At 44.0% G+C, this 16,195-nt stretch overlaps 1 protein-coding gene across 1 annotated transcript in view; it reads right to left on the bottom strand.

Annotated features, from left to right (window-relative positions):
• RP1 (RP1 axonemal microtubule associated) overlaps positions 1 to 16,195 on the bottom strand; it is a 1,008,071-nt gene that overhangs the window by 539,486 nt on the left and 452,390 nt on the right. Inside the window, exon 21 of the mRNA XM_063923729.1 lies at positions 577 to 728. Coding sequence (XP_063779799.1) covers positions 577 to 728 — 152 coding nt within the window. The remainder of the gene's footprint in view (positions 1 to 576; positions 729 to 16,195) is intronic.

Below are 16,195 nucleotides of genomic sequence, written 5' to 3'. Positions count from 1 at the left end.
TGCTGATTATGTTTTCACATAGGACAAGGTAAGCTTCAAATAGTTAGAATTCTCTAGCTTCTATGTCAGGGCAGATAGCTCAATGAATAGAGTTTCTGACTGCAATGCCACAGGCGATAGGTTTGAATCCCGAGTATGTAAGCATCTTGAAATTTAATAAAGGACAGTGTGACTGAATAACAAAGAGCTCTCAAGTTAAGTTCATGAATATTGTATAGGTGTTAGGGATGGAAGGGGTGGGGGGAAGGAGACGGGTGGTGAGGACATGCTGGGCTTCAAAAAGGAGGTAAGCTAAATGTGAAAGTAATTAAAACAGATGATTGACAAGTGCTGCCAACAGCGCCCCCTACTCTACAGAGATATGTGCGGTGGAACACTCCGCACATACCTAGTTACTGCCCTGTTAATTACACCCATTATGCCAAACAATGAAATATATTTTGCTACCTAACTACAGTAGACATAGTTCTTCCCAGTCATGCAGTTCAGTAATATTCCTTAATCAAATGTGACCATATTGTTACAATAAATAGTCACAATTAAGCAACATTTGAAATAAAAGAAATATTATATTACCTGTCCTTGCTGGAATGGACTTAATAAATCAGATCTAAACAAAGGTCTTTTTCCCGAGTCTCCATTTTCACCAAAGATGCAAATATAAACTGAAGCTTCTGTTCCGGCATGTTCCAAATGTCCAGTATAGACAATGACCTCATATTTCACAACTGAAAAACAACCAGTTATCTAACATTACTACGGTATGCATTCAAATGTTTTGTGGAATCTGGAAAGCATCTTGCAAACGTTGTCCAACAGCAGACTCCCATTCAACATAGATACCATACCAACACAGCATTCTACCATGGCATTCATATAAATCCTGGCCTGCAAGACCAGCCTCATTCACAACCAAGGTGATGATGGCTTATTTATAAGCAGATGGGCGTTATTTTGCCTATAGATTGTAAGCTTGCGAGCAGGGCCCTCTTACCTCTTTGTACAGTGTCTGTTAGTAGCCAGTCTTGTTTTATTACTGTTTTTTCCAGATTGAAAAGCGTTTTTACTGCTATATAAGTAACTGTTAATAAATAAATAAATAAATAAATATGTGCAAACCAAACTTTGATCGATGGATGGATTACTTGGCTTTTTCCATAAAATACCTTATACAAAGGTTTTTCCTCTTAGTTGGCACTACCTCTGCTACCAGCTCCAATATAAGTAACAGACAATATAGCAAAAAGTTTTACACAAAGGGGCATGTTTATTAACATTTTCTTTTACAAAAATAATGTGAATAAGGGTGTTTTCACACCCTTGTCACATTATTCTAGTATCACCTGAATGTATTAAAGGCCAAGGGCCTTGGTGCAATTATTATGAAAAACTGCTCCAGACCCTTTAATTTCTCTATTGTATTTTTTTTTAGTAAGCAAGATCACATTTCCAATACTTATAATGGGAAATGCAATCTGACCAGATTTACTAAAAAAAAAAATGCGCAAAACCATTTTCACTGCAGTTGGGCAGATGGGCAGATATAACATGTGCAGAGAGAGTTAGATTTGGGTGGGTTATTTTGTTTCTGTACAGGGTAAATACTGGCTGCTTTATTTTTACACTGTAATTTAGATTTCATTTTGAACACACCCCACCCAAATCTAACTCTCTCTGTACATGTTATATCTCTCCCACCTGCACTGCACATGGGGCCTAATTCAGACCTGATTGGTGCGGTGCGTTTACGCACAGCAGCCGATCAGGTCTGAAATGCGCATGTGCTGACGCCACAGTGCGCTGGCTCATGCCAGACAGCCGACGGCTGTCTCAGCCCTGCGATCACCCCTGCCTGATTGACAGGCAGAGGCGGTCGCTGTGCGGGAGGGGGCAGGGCGGTGGTGTTGGTCGCTGTTTAGAGGGCGTGGTCTGGGCAACGCAGACATGCCCGGACCGCGCGGGGGGGCGGGCCGCAGCAACTGCGTGACATCACACGCAGCCACTGCGACCAGCACAGCAACAGGTAGCTCCCTGCCAGCGCGCAGGAACTGTGCTGCCAGGGAACTATTCTTCAAGTACAAAAGCATCGCCGCTGTGTCTGACATGGTTTTACCCATTAGAGAAAATTTTTATTTTCCAATCAACCTTGAATTAGGTCCTGTGTACTTCTGTACATCTTTGTGCAGGGAGCCGGCAGTGTAATCAGTTCTGTGTGTCCAATGAAGACACAAGCTGATCAATGTGTTTTTACAATTTAACAACCCAAAAAAATACTCCCCTATCCTGGGTCCAGTGATTGGTGCTCCTGTGCTGGCTGCTGCTCATCGGGACTCCCTGCTGCTCCTGTGACCTCCGGTGCAAGAAAGTGATGCTGCAAAGTGGCAGCTTACTTTACAGCACCGGAGGTCACAGCAGAAGGGAGCCCTGACGACCGTCAGTCATCACGGAACTCCGATTTCAATGATCCTCAGGTGTTGGTGAGTATGTTCACCGGTGGGAAGGGGGACAGTTGCGATGAGTCAGATCAAGCCTGCGGCGGCAACAGCAGCAATGTCGGTAGTGGCGGCACATGCGCATTAGGACATTAGAGTATTTTTGACATTAAATTCCAGTGACAAAATTTTTACATCGCAGGGACCGACCTTGCTCGCAGGCTCTGTCCGTGCATGCGATAATTCATTCATCCATGCGATGTAATCAATTATCGCAGTGCGGATTGGGTCGATTTTATCACATCACATCCCATCCGCATCCTGAGACAAATCTGCCTTATAGAATGTTAATTCATAATTAAATTTATTTATATTACTCCTAAAACTAATAACAAGCTGAAGTTAAATGCAATGTAACATGTAGGGCAATAATCAGTTAAAATAAGATTAATCTGATGTACAGTAGTTTGCAGAGACGTGCGGTGAGGTCTTTGGCTGGGGAGGCACATTATATATATATATATATATATATATATATATAAAAACAAAATAGTGTGAGCGCACAATGATTAATTCAACTCCTCTGTGGAACTACAAGTCCAATATTGAGTGAGTCAATTACCAGACCAGTGCTTGTTCCTCCCAGCACTCATTTAATATCTCATGGTCTGTATGCACACTGAATCAGCTGTCGTCCTCCAAAGACACCCGACTCCAATTGGGACCAAGAAAATCTATAAAGGGGACGCCGCTGCTGTAGTGACCCGGGACAGCTCCAACAGTAAATGCCGGGTCCCGCCGCCGCTTCTCCTCACCGCGTATGTATGATTGGACCAGCGGATCCAGCACTAAATCCACTGTCCAATCACATGTGCCTCGCTGGCAGAGGCGTGCTTTCCTTGCCAGTGAGGCACTTGTATAAGTGCCGCATTCACCTCTTTTTCTAATGGGCTTTTACAGCCCATCGCTTGGCCCCGCCTCCCGCTTTGTCCCTGTTCCCACTGTCTATGGTAGGCACTAGCTATCAGTGCCTCCCAAACTAATTAAATGGACTAAAACGATTAGAATAGTATAAAGAGGATACATATGACAAAGAGACAAAACTCTGACCATAACTCTCAAACTACCGTCCCATCTCTCAGCTCCCATTCCCCTCCAAGCTACTTGAGAGACTTGCCTACACTCACCTCACACACTTTCTTAACTCACACAGCCTACTGGACCCACTTCAGTCAGGTTTTCATGTCCAACACTCCACAGAGACAGCACTGACTAAGGTAGTGAATGATTTGGTCACTGCTAAATCTAAAGGACATTACTCACTACTTATTCTCCTTGATCTCTCTGCTGCTTTTGACACTGTTGATCACTCTCTTCTCATACAAACACTACAATCCCAACACTACAATAGGTATTCAGGACACAGCCCTTTCTTGGTTCTCATCCTACCTATCTAATTGCTCCTTCAGTGTTCGTTTCTCTCATTCCACCTCCTCTTCGCTACCTCTCTCAGTTGGAGTACTGCAAGGTTCAGTCTTAGGTCCTCTGCTTTTCTCTATCTATACTTCATCTCTTGGTAAACTAATCAGCTCTTTCGGATTTCAGCACCATCTGTATGCGGATGATACTCAAATCTACCTATCCTCCACAGATTTGTCACCATCTGTATTGGGCCATGTCACTGAATGCCTTTCTGCCATTTCATCATGGATGACATCTCGCCACCTCAAACTTAATATTTCTAAAACAGAATTAATTATATTTCCACCGGCCAATAGTAGTTACCAACCTGATATCTCTATCACTGTTGAAAACTCAGCAATCATCCCTACCACACAAGCTCGCTGCCTAGGTGTCATTCTTGACTCTGAACTGTCCTTTGTTCCCCACATTCAATCTGTTTCAAGATCATGTTACATAAATCTAAGAAACATATCCAAAATACGACCATATCTTACACAAGACACAGCAAAAACTCTAATCCATGCTCTCATTATCTACCGCATTGATTATTGTTATAGTCTCCTGACCAGACTTCCCAAACATAGGCTCTCACCACTACAATCCATTTTGAATGCAGCTGCGAGGCTAATCTTCCTCGCTAGACGTTCATCGTCTGCAGATCAACTCTGTCAGTCCCTCAATTAATTACCGGTATTCTACCGTATTAAATATAAAATTCTTTTACTTACATACAAGGCCATTAACCAAACTGCACCAACATACATCTCTTCACTCATCTCAAAATATCTCCCTACCCAACCTCTCCGCTCTGCACAAGATCTGTGTCTCTCATCCACACGCATTACTTGTTTACACTCAAAATTACAGGACTTTATCCGGGCTTCACCCACTCTGTGGAATGCACTCCAACTCACCTCTAGTCTCCAAACCTTTAAACGTTCCCTGAAAACTCACCTCTTCAGACAAGCCTATCAAATTCCAGACCCACCTACATAACCTTCAGTGCTTCCCTATCTAATTACATTCTCTATGTACAGTACACATAACATCACATATCTTGTCTTTCTTTACTCTCACACCCTTGTGACACTTGGCCAACATTGCTGGGTGATCATATCATACAACTCATTAAGAACCTAGCAATCTGGTGGACGATTATGCAATAGGTAGCATCTATCCTTGTGTATCAATGCCTATTTCCCTATAGATTGTAAGCTTGCGAGCAGGGCCTTCCTACAGTACCTCTATGTCTGTCTGTTTTTACCTAGTTTTGTTATATTACTATTGTTCTAATTGTAAAGCGCAACGGAATATGCTGCGCTATATATGAAACTGTTAATAAATAATAATAAATAAATAATACATTTTCTTTGTATTATTTTAATCACTTATAACAGGGGAGGCACTGCCTCCCCTGACTGCACGTCCCTGGTAGTTTGGCTGGAGAAGAGATTTGTCCTTGCTGCTCCTATGACTACAGATATCCTAATATAATATCCAGGCAGCTGGGTGAATAGGAAATTGTGAAAAATTATCATAGTGTAATTGTAAGAACTTGAAAAGACAAAACGATTAGGTAGAAGAAAATGTAAATTCATTTTAATTGTTTAAAGGCATGAAAAAAATTGTTTTATACAATTTCACTTAAAGTATTATTTGATAATAACAGTGCATGTGATAATCAGAGACATTGTAGTTTCAAAAAAGCTATAGAAGAGGACAACTAGTTATTAGGAATATAAATCTTTGTTCTAAAGATTCTTCTTATCACTTTTATTTATAGAGTTTCTGCTTCCCTGGTCTCTGAGTTCTGTGTAATGATATACTGTAGCTTGTACTACTGAGCGAACATGATAACCCTCAAGGAGACATGTACTAAGTAGTGATAAAAGTGGAGAAGTGAGCCGGTGGAGAAGTTGCCCATGGCAACCAATCAGCTGCTCTGTATAGTTTTATAGTATGCAAATTATAAATGTTACGTCAATGCTGATTGGTTGCCATGGGCAACTTCTCCACTGGCTCACTTCTCCACTTTTATCACTGCTTAGTACATATTCCCCTCAGTCTGCTAATGTACAGTTGCGTGAAGCCAAAATCTCCAGCTCTGTTCTCATGTTATCTAGAAATATAATAGAAATGAATGCATTGTAACTTGAGTCCTTTTAACTTCTTATACAGAATCTTCAGTGTCCTAGGTCGGTCAGTCTGTCTGCCTATGTACATATACTTGTCTGTATCTTTCTGTTTATATATGACTAATAGCTGGATCATCAATTAAGCAACCTTGTGGCCTCTAAAGAGTGCAGAGTACCCTAATATTTTTAATGTTTATGTTTAATTTCTATCAAGCAAAGGAAAGAAGAGGGCTGCAATAAATATGTTACCTAGTGTCCCATAGGGCATACCTCCCAACTGTCCCGATTTTCTGTTTTTTTGGGGACTGTCCCGCTGTCCCACCCGCGGGCCGCAGTGTCCCGCGGTGGGGGGCAGTTGGGAGGCTCATGCACTCGCTGCCCTGCTTAGCAGAGCAGCGGTGAGTAGACGTCTATTCACTGGAGTCAGAGAGAGGGAGCATGCCAGCGGCTCACAGAGCGCTGGGCATGCCCCCTCAGTGACGAAAATGAGGGCGTGGCTCGCGATCGTCGGTCCTCCACGAAGCCACGCCTCCTTTTATTAGGCCACATCCCCTTTTTGGAAGCGCGTGCGGCTTTGCCGCGCGTGTGTCCCTCTTTATAGAAATAAAAAGTTGGGAGGTATGCCATAGGGTCTTAATCTGGCTCTACTATCTTCAATAAATTATAATCCACAGAGCTCACTAAGGTACATAAACAAATGAGCAAATCAAGAATACAGTGACTTGCAGTATAAGACTATGAAGAACAAATACACGGTATATAAATGGGGGATTGGACCACTGGGGCAATGAGACAGTCCACTGCTAGGCTGGTTCCATCCTCCCCTCTGCTGGGCCGATTTACCCTTCTTGCCTAGCAGCCAGCGCTGCTTCACACTGTGGAATGCAACACAGAAGTTGTCATCGAATCCCTGCTAGCGAGCACTTCCAGGTGCCATTAGCCGGGAGCAGTGGCATAGCGTTGGTGCTGCTGCTCCATTGCGTTATGATTGCCAGTAGCCAATAGCCATCACCCTGTAACACAGTCTGGTTCCCCCTTGTCACAGCCTGGTCCCCCGGCCAGCATCATAGAGCAGGTGAGACCCATGTATCTGTGATGCCTGGTACTCACTGTGGTTTCTGCCTCCTCTGGAGATGGAGGAGACCCCGCTGCTCTCAAGGCTCCTGGAGATCTGCATCCTGGTGGGGGCTTCCGTGGAGAAGGTCCAAGAGATAGAAAAGGTGGGTGCAGGGGTGACTAATAAAAATGCCACTATCCTCTGTCCTTGCTAATAAATCACCCGTAGTCCGCAGTGACTGTTTTGTTCATATGTTTGTAAATCCAGTCATCAGGACACAGAGACATGTGAGTTCACTGCTGTGCTGTTTTTATTCCATCACCAACTCCAGACACACTGCACACTGGACCACCCACTTCCCAGCATCCCCCTGGTCCCAGGGACCATCACTGAAGATTCAGGTTTACACATATTAGTAAGGGAGTGTCTACAAATATTAAGCATTCTAATACACTAACATCACATCCTCTTTTCTTTAAAGATAAGCCCTGTACGCTTCAATGCAACAATTAACAACGTCATATTAAGAACATCATCTAACACGTTTCAATGAGTCTGTCAGGTCTGCGTATTTCCCTTTTGGGTCTTTCATACACAGTCTGTGTTTCATCGACCATGTTGGACCTTTCTAGAATCGTGGTTTGTTCACCATTATGAGGATCATCATACATGTCAGATGAAGGGTATTCTTCAGTCATGTTGTCTTCATTATGGTTAGGTTGAGATCTTAAATCCACACGATTTCTTCTTACTTCTGTTCCACGCTCTGTACGTATAGTATAAGATCTTGGTGCTACTTGTGCTTGCACAATACCTTTCTGCACCCAAATACCTTTCTCGTGATCTCTGAGACGGACTTGGTCACCCGATTTTAGATCAGATAAGCTTTTTGCTCGCCTGTCATGGAACAGTTTCTGTTTCACCTGTTGACGTTCCTTACTCAGTCTGACCAACGCTGAGTTATATGTATTAAGCAGTTCATCATGTATCGGGAGATTTGCTCTAATCCTCCTTCCCATCAGCATTTGTGCAGGAGAAAGTCCATTCTGTAAAGATATACTGCGGTAGATTAAAAGACTTTTGTAGAAATCTTCTTTACCTTCTTGAGCTTTTTTCATGAGACTCTTTACAGTTTTTACTGAACTTTCCACCAACCCATTTGAGCGTGCATAGTGGGGACTTGACATAGCATGGACAAATTCCCACTCATCAGCAAATTGTCTAAATTCAGCACTGGAAAACTGAGGACCATTGTCAGTGAACACTTCCATAGGAACACCATGCCTTGCAAAGATTGACTTCATGCAATTGATTACGGCTATACTAGTAGTTGCATGTAGTGTCTTCACCTCAGGGTATTTAGAGTAATAATCAGTCACGACAATGTACGTTTTCCCATTAATCAAACAAATCTGCGCCAACTTTCTGGTACAGTCTCTCTGGCACTGCGTGAGGACTCAGTGGCTCGACTTGTTGTTTCGGTCTATACGTAAGACATAATTCACATGTAGCTGTAGTCTGTGCTATGTCTTGGTTCATTCTTGGCCAATACATTACTTCACGCACTCTCTGCTTACATTTTTCTTCTCCTAAGTGGCCTTCATGTATCTTGCACAGCATAGTTTTTCTTAGTCGTGCAGGTATTACAAACCTATTGCCTTTGTAAATAATACCATCGACAACTGTAAGGTCACTGCGGTACATCCAATAATCATGGATAGACAGCGGGCACACATGTTTTTCTGCTGGCCAACCTTTCAGAATGATATCTTTCAACACTTTCATTGTGTCATCTGTCTCAGTTTCTTTCCTAATCTGTTCTTGTCTTGCAAGAGACACTGGTAGAGAAGCTACGATCAAATTAACATAGGCTTCTATCTCTTCATCCATCAGACTTTTGGAACCTTCACGTTTGTCCACAGTACGAGAAAGTGTATCAGCAATGTACATGTATTTGCTGGGACAGTACAGCAAGTGTACATCATATTTCTGTAGTCTGATAAGCATTCGTTGAATTCTCATGGGACAGTCATGCAATGATTTAGTCATGATAGCTACCAATGGCTTGTGGTCAGTTTCCACTGTAAATGTTTGACCATACACAAACTGATGAAATCGCTCACATGCATATGTGATCGCTAGAAGTTTTTTTTCTATCTGAGCATACCTTGTTTCAGCACTTGTCAGTGCTCTTGATGCATAGATTACTGGTTGCCATGTATCCTCATGTTCTTGTAACAGCACTGAGCCTAGGCCAAATTGCGAAGCATCTGCTGAAATTCTTATTCTTTTCGCAGGATCAAAGACTTTTAGCACTGGTTGCTCTGTAATGATCTGTTTCAAGTTTTGCCAACTTTCTTCTTGCTCATGTGACCACATCAACTCATTATCTTTGTCCAACAACCATCTAAGAGAGGCTGTTCGTTCGGAGAGTTGAGAAATAAACTTTCCTAGGTAAGTAATCATTCCTAGGAATCTTCTGACGTCGTCTTTGTTGTTCGGATGTTCCATGTTCACTATGGCTGATATTTTCCTTGGGTCTGGTTTTACACCTTGATCTGAGACCACGTCGCCCATAAAGGTAAGTGTATTCACGCCAAATTCACATTTGTCCTTATTTAGCTTTAGATTCACTTTCTTGACAAGTTCCATTACTTGTCTCAATCTAGAAACATGTTCTTCCTTTGTAGATCCCCAGACAATAATGTCATCCATCATTGTTTCAACACCTGGAATATGTTCAAAAATCAAGTGTATCTTTTTGTGATATACTTCTGGAGCAGACAATATTCCATATGGTAGTCGAAGAAATCTGTATCGACCTTCTGGTGTATTAAATGTACAAAGCTTTGAGCTGGCCTCATCTAGCTTCATTTGCCAGAATCCTGAAGATTTGTCCAATTTACTGAACCATTTTGCTCCCGCAAATTGCGACATGATTTCATCTCTGGTTGGTAGTTTGAAATGTTCTCGTTTAATAGCTTTGTTTAAATCTCTGGGGTCTAGACATATTCGGAGTTGTCCATTTTTCTTTTCAACAATTACTAAGGAGCTTACCCATTCAGTAGGCTCATCAACTTTCTGTATCACACCCAAGGCTTCCATGCGATTTAACTCTTGTTGCAGTTTTTCTCTCAGCGCAAACGGCACTTTTCTACAGGGGTGTATCACTGAAGAAACTTGCGTGTCTATATTTATTTTATGCTCTCCAGGCAAACAACCTAGACCTTCAAACAAGTCTCTGTATTCTGTAAACATTGATTTGCAGTCATCTTCTACTTGTGATGTCACCATAAAAACTTTCTTTAGCAAGCTTAGTTTCTCACAGGAACTTAATTCTAGAATCGGTTGCACATTTTTATCCACAATCAGTAGAGATGTTTTAAACTGTTGTCCCTTATATTTCAGTGTCACTAAGCATGTACCTTTCACAGGAATTTCCTCCCCAGTGTACCCTGTAACTTTCACTTTGGCTGGATGAATTTTAGGTTTGACTCTAAAAGTCTTATAGTCTTGAAACAATATTAAATTCACCTGCCCGCCAGTATCAAGCTTAAAGGGAATGACAAGCTCGTTCACAGTTAAAGGGACAATCCATTCTTTCTTATCTGCACTGCAAAGTTCAATGCAATCCACAAAGAATTCCTCTGTTTGTTTAACAGCATGCACATTGGTTGTTTCACTTTTCATTTTACAGCATTTGGCAAAGTGATTAAGTCTACCACATTTCATGCAGGTTTTACCATAAGCCGGGCACATTTTAGGATTGTGAGCATTTCCACATCTACTACACATTTCCTTATTAGACTGTGGCTTAGACTGCTTCATTCTTGAGAACGGAGGTTTGCTTGGCTCTGTTTTCTGCACTACATGTACATCAGCTTCATTGTGTAACGTTTTGGCTTGAAATCTAGTTATTTCTGCAGATCTACACATAGTCACTGCATTTTCTAGTGTTAGGTCTTGCTCTCTCAGCAGTCTCTCTCTGAGTCCATTATCAGGTATTCCACAGACAATACGATCTCTAATCAGTGAATCCTTTAAATCACCAAACTCACAGGTTTTACTGAGTGATTGCAGCTCTGTAACTAACTGATCAAATCCATCTACAGACTTCTGATCACATGTGAAAAACTTATATCTTTCATATGTCACATTTTTCCTTGGCACAAAGTAATCTTCAAACTTTTGCATTATAGAAGATAGCACCATATTCTGCCCCTCAGCAAACTGAAAACTATTATAAATGTCCAGCGCATCCTCTACTATCACATGGAGGAAAATGGACGCCTTAGTTTTGTCAGCCTCTGTATCAGCTCCACATTGTCACAACTGAGGGCCTGAGCTGACGGGAGGCAGCCTCAGTTGTAGGGGCTGAGATGTAACGGAACCTGGGAGGTTGTATCAGACCCCTAGACATGTAAGTAACATGTAGAAGAAATGCCCGAAGGCGTGAACACGACAACCAGGGTAAAAGTCAATGATGTTTATTTATGACAAACTCCGTAACACAGCAGCAGTAAAAGAAAACATAAAAATCAGCAGAGGATAAATACAGTTCCTGGGTTCTACAGGGTGGCAAGGGCCACAGGGCTCTGGTAGTGTGAGATAGTTCTTATAATCTTCTAGTTGGAAAGTCCTTACCAGGCCCGACTGTAGCAATGGAGATAGCCCAGGATCGTACCAGCTGGTGTTCCAGGAAAAGCTGGGCTGCTGTGGATAAAACGGCTGCTGTGGGTACTGGCTGGAACCAGACTGATGTTGGCACGGAGTGGATACTGGCTGGAACCAGTTAAATGATAAATGTAGCTTGAGAGCGATGAAATATGAAGTGATGTTTGGAGCTTGAGAGCGGTGAAATAATAATGCCGGTGATAAATGATAATCTGTAGAAAAGGGTACCGGCACTTTAAGAAGAGCTGATCTCTGCTGGAAGCTGATTGCTGTAAGCAGGTGGATCTGTAGCTGGAAGCAGATGAATCCAAATGGATAGGAGAGTCAGGCTACACCGCAGGTGGAATGCTGGTGCGGGTCTCTTTAGTGGAAGTGTGGAGACAGGAGCTGGAACCTGGAAAACAACCACAGGAGAGAGACAAACTGGAACTAGGTTTGACAACCAAAGCACTGACGCCTTCCTTGCTCAGGCACAGAATACTTATACCTGCAGCAAGGAAGGGATTGGCTAGGCAATTATGCAGATTAACATTGCAAACAGTAGATTGGTGGAAATGAACAGATGACAGAATCCAAGATGGCTGCGCCCATGCAGACACTTGGAGGGAAGTTTGGTTTGTAATCCATGTGGGAATTAAAACAGTAATGGCGGCGCCGGCCACAGGAGACAGGAGACGCCAGACTGATAAGTGCACATTTAACCACGCGGGCACAGCGGAGGCCGCGGCTGACGCAATCACCACTCTGACACTCTGCATGCAGAAACTCAGGAACAGCGGCGGAGGCCGCGGGAGACGCCATTCCGGATGTTACAGGCGTTGCGGTGACCGCGTCTCAGAGTGACAGGAGAGGAGGCAGGAATGTGGACATCAGTATGACAGATGGAATCTGGTCCTGGAACGCTGAGCCAGCCTTAGAAGGCATCTGAAGGGTAAGTAATGGCGTCCAGATACCCGGATCGTGACAGCACCCCCCCCCTTTAGGAGTGGCCCCAGGACACTTCTTTGGCTTTTGAGGAAACTTGGAATGGAATCTCCAGACCAAGGCAGGAGCATGGACATCAGAAGCATTTGTCCATGAGCGTTCCTCAGGGCCGTAACCCTTCCAGTCAATAAGATACTGTAGTTGACTGTAACGGTGACGTGAGTCCAGGATCTTGGCCACTTCATACTCAACGCCTCGTTGAGTTTGGACTTTCGGAGTTGGAGGAAGTGAGGAATGAAACCGATTCAGGATCAGCGGTTTCAACAGGGAAACATGGAATGTCCTGGGTATTTTTAAGAAGGGAGGTAACTGAAGTCTGTAAGCAACAGGATTGATGACTTGCTCAATTTTGAAAGGACCAATGTAGCGAGGTGCAAACTTCATACTGGGAACTCTTAACCTCAAATTCTTCGTGGATAACCATACCCGATCACCCACCTTGAGAGCAGGAACCGCTCTACGCTTCTTGTCCGCAAACTTCTTATACCTGAACGATGCCTTGAGCAGAGCTGCTCGTACACTCTTCCAGTTGTTTGCAAACTGATGCAAGGTGATATCCACTGCTGGAACAGAAGTTGCTGGGAGCGGTTGGAATTCAGGGACTTTAGGGTGGAATCCAAAGTTGGTGAAGAATGGTGTTGAAGAAGATGAGGAATGATACTGATTGTTATGACAGAACTCGGCCCAGGGAAGTAATTGAACCCAGTCATCTTGAGAGGAAGACACATAGATGCGGAGGAAGGCCTCCAAGTCCTGATTCACCCTCTCAGTTTGACCATTGGTCTGAGGATGGTAAGCCGTGGAAAACTTTAGTTTTACTTGGAGGACTTGACATAAACTTCGCCAGAATTTGGCTGTGAATTGAACTCCTCGATCTGAGATAATTTCTTCAGGCAGACCGTGGAGTCGGAAGATCTCTTGTATGAACACTTGAGCCAACTTGGAAGCTGACGGAAGACCGGTGAGAGGAATGAAGTGTGCCATCTTGGTGAACCGGTCAACTACCACCCAGATGGTATTGACCTTGTTGCACATGGGTAAGTCTGTAATGAAATCCATCGACAAATGGGTCCATGGTCGACGGGGAACGGATAGTGGAACTAGTTGCCCCGCAGGCGACTGGCGGGATACTTTATGTTGGGCACACTTTGGGCAAGATGCAATAAACTCCATGACGTCCTTTCTCAGAGTTGGCCACCAATAAGACCTAGAGATAAACTCCAGGGTTTTTTGGATACCTGTATGTCCGGCAAAACGGGAAGCATGGGCCCAATGCATGAGCTTCTTCCTCAGTACCGGCTTCACAAAACTTTTCCCTAGTGGGGGCGTAGAGTCCATCCCTACCGTGGAGAATGCCAACGGATTGATAATAGGATGCTTGTCTGAAGACTCTGACTCATTTTCTTGCTCCCATGAGCGGGAAAGGGCATCGGCCTTGCGATTCTGAGAGCCCGGACAGAACTGGAGTTTAAAGTCGAACCTGGAAAAGAAAAGTGCCCATCTGGCCTGACGAGGGTTGAGACATTGTGCGCCTTTCAGATATAAAAGGTTCTTGTGGTCTGTAAGTATGGTGATTGAATGAGAAGCTCCCTCCAACAGATATCTCCACTCCTCTAGAGCGAGCTTGATGGCTAGCAACTCCTGGTCGCCAATGGCATAGTTGCGCTCCGCTGGGGAGAACTTCCGGGAGAAGAAACTGCAAGGATGTAAATGGCCATCTTTAGCCCTCTGAGATAACACCGCTCCTACTCCAACGGAGGAGGCATCCACCTCTAAGATGAAAGGAGAGTCGATGTCGGGCTGTTTCAGAACTGGTGCAGAGATGAACCGTTGTTTTAAGAGATGAAAAGCTTGCGTAGCTTCTTCAGACCACTTGGACGGGTTAGCACCCTTCTTAGTTAAAGCAGTAATAGGCGCCACAATGGTGGAAAAGTCTCGTATAAACTTTCTGTAATAATTGGCGAACCCTAAGAACCTCTGGACCCCTTTGAGGGCTAAGGGTATCGGCCAATTCTGGATTGCTTGTAGTTTCTCAGGATCCATCTCTAGTCCGGAACCGGACACAATGTAACCTAGAAACGGAATGGACTTGACTTCAAAGACGCATTTCTCTAATTTGCAATAGAGATGATTGACACGGAGACGGGACAGAACCTCTTTTACCCAAAAACGATGTTCCTCTAAATTGTTGGCAAAAATGAGGATATCATCTAGATAGACCACGACATGACGGTATAAAATGTCTCTGAAGATCTCATTGACAAAATGCTGGAAGACAGCTGGAGCATTGCTCAATCCGAAGGGCATGACGAGGTACTCATAATGTCCGTCACGGGTGTTAAAGGCGGTCTTCCACTCGTCACCCTCACGGATCCGGATGAGATTGTATGCACCTCTCAAGTCCAGCTTTGTGAAGATGGTAGCTCCGCTAACTCTATCAAAGAGCTCAGTAATCAGGGGTAGTGGATAGCGGTTCTTGATGGTAATGTCGTTCAGACCTCTGTAGTCAATGCACGGCCGCAGACCACCATCTTTTTTCTTTACGAAAAAGAAGCCTGCGCCGGCTGGAGAAGAGGAAGGTCGAATGAACCCTTTTGCTAGGTTCTCTTTAATGTATTCCTCCATAGAATGCGTCTCAGGCAGAGACAACGGGTAAGTTCGGCCTCGAGGTGGAACCTTCCCTGGAACGAGATCAATCGGGCAGTCCCATTCTCTATGAGGAGGAAGGATATCAGCAGAAGCCTTACTGAACACATCCGTGAAATCTTGATATGGAGGAGGTGGAACATCAGACGACCTGGGGGAGGAAGAACAGACAGGCAATACTTTAAACAAACATGTCTCAGCACAGGAGGGACCCCATGCCAGAATCTGCGTAGTCGTCCAATCAATAGATGGATTGTGAAGACGGAGCCATGGAAGGCCCAGGACCACAGAATGTGTGGCCCTTGGTATCACTAAAAAAGAAATAAATTCGGAATGAAGAACTCCCACTCTCAGACGAACTGGTAGAGTCCTTAGGGAAATAACTGCATCAAAAATCTTGCTGCCATCCACGGCAGTTAAGGAGATGGACGAAGGAAGTCTCTCGGTGGGTAGGGACCACCGTTTAACATAGGCTTCGGTAATAAAGTTCCCAGCTGCTCCGGAATCAAGGAGGGCAATGACGTTCCGATAACGTTGAGCAATTTGGAGCGACACTGGGAGATTACAATCATGAGGAGATGGAGAGGAGATCATTACTCCTAGCCGGCCCTCTCCTGGGCGAGCTAGGGTTTGGAGTTTTCCCGGACGTTCGGGACAGGCATTGATGGTGTGAGACGGAGCTGCACAGTAAAGACAAAGAGACTCAGAGAGACGTCTTCGGCGCTCAGCAGGAGTTAAACGGGAACGGACAATTTGCATGGGCTCGTCTTTAGATGGTGACAGTTGGCGAGGAGGAGGAGCAG

Source organism: Pseudophryne corroboree, chromosome 5, assembly GCF_028390025.1.
Source record: "Pseudophryne corroboree isolate aPseCor3 chromosome 5, aPseCor3.hap2, whole genome shotgun sequence".
Taxonomy (NCBI): domain Eukaryota; kingdom Metazoa; phylum Chordata; class Amphibia; order Anura; family Myobatrachidae; genus Pseudophryne; species Pseudophryne corroboree.
Note: the sequence above shows the minus strand (reverse complement) of the source record. Positions and strands in the feature narration are given on the sequence as shown.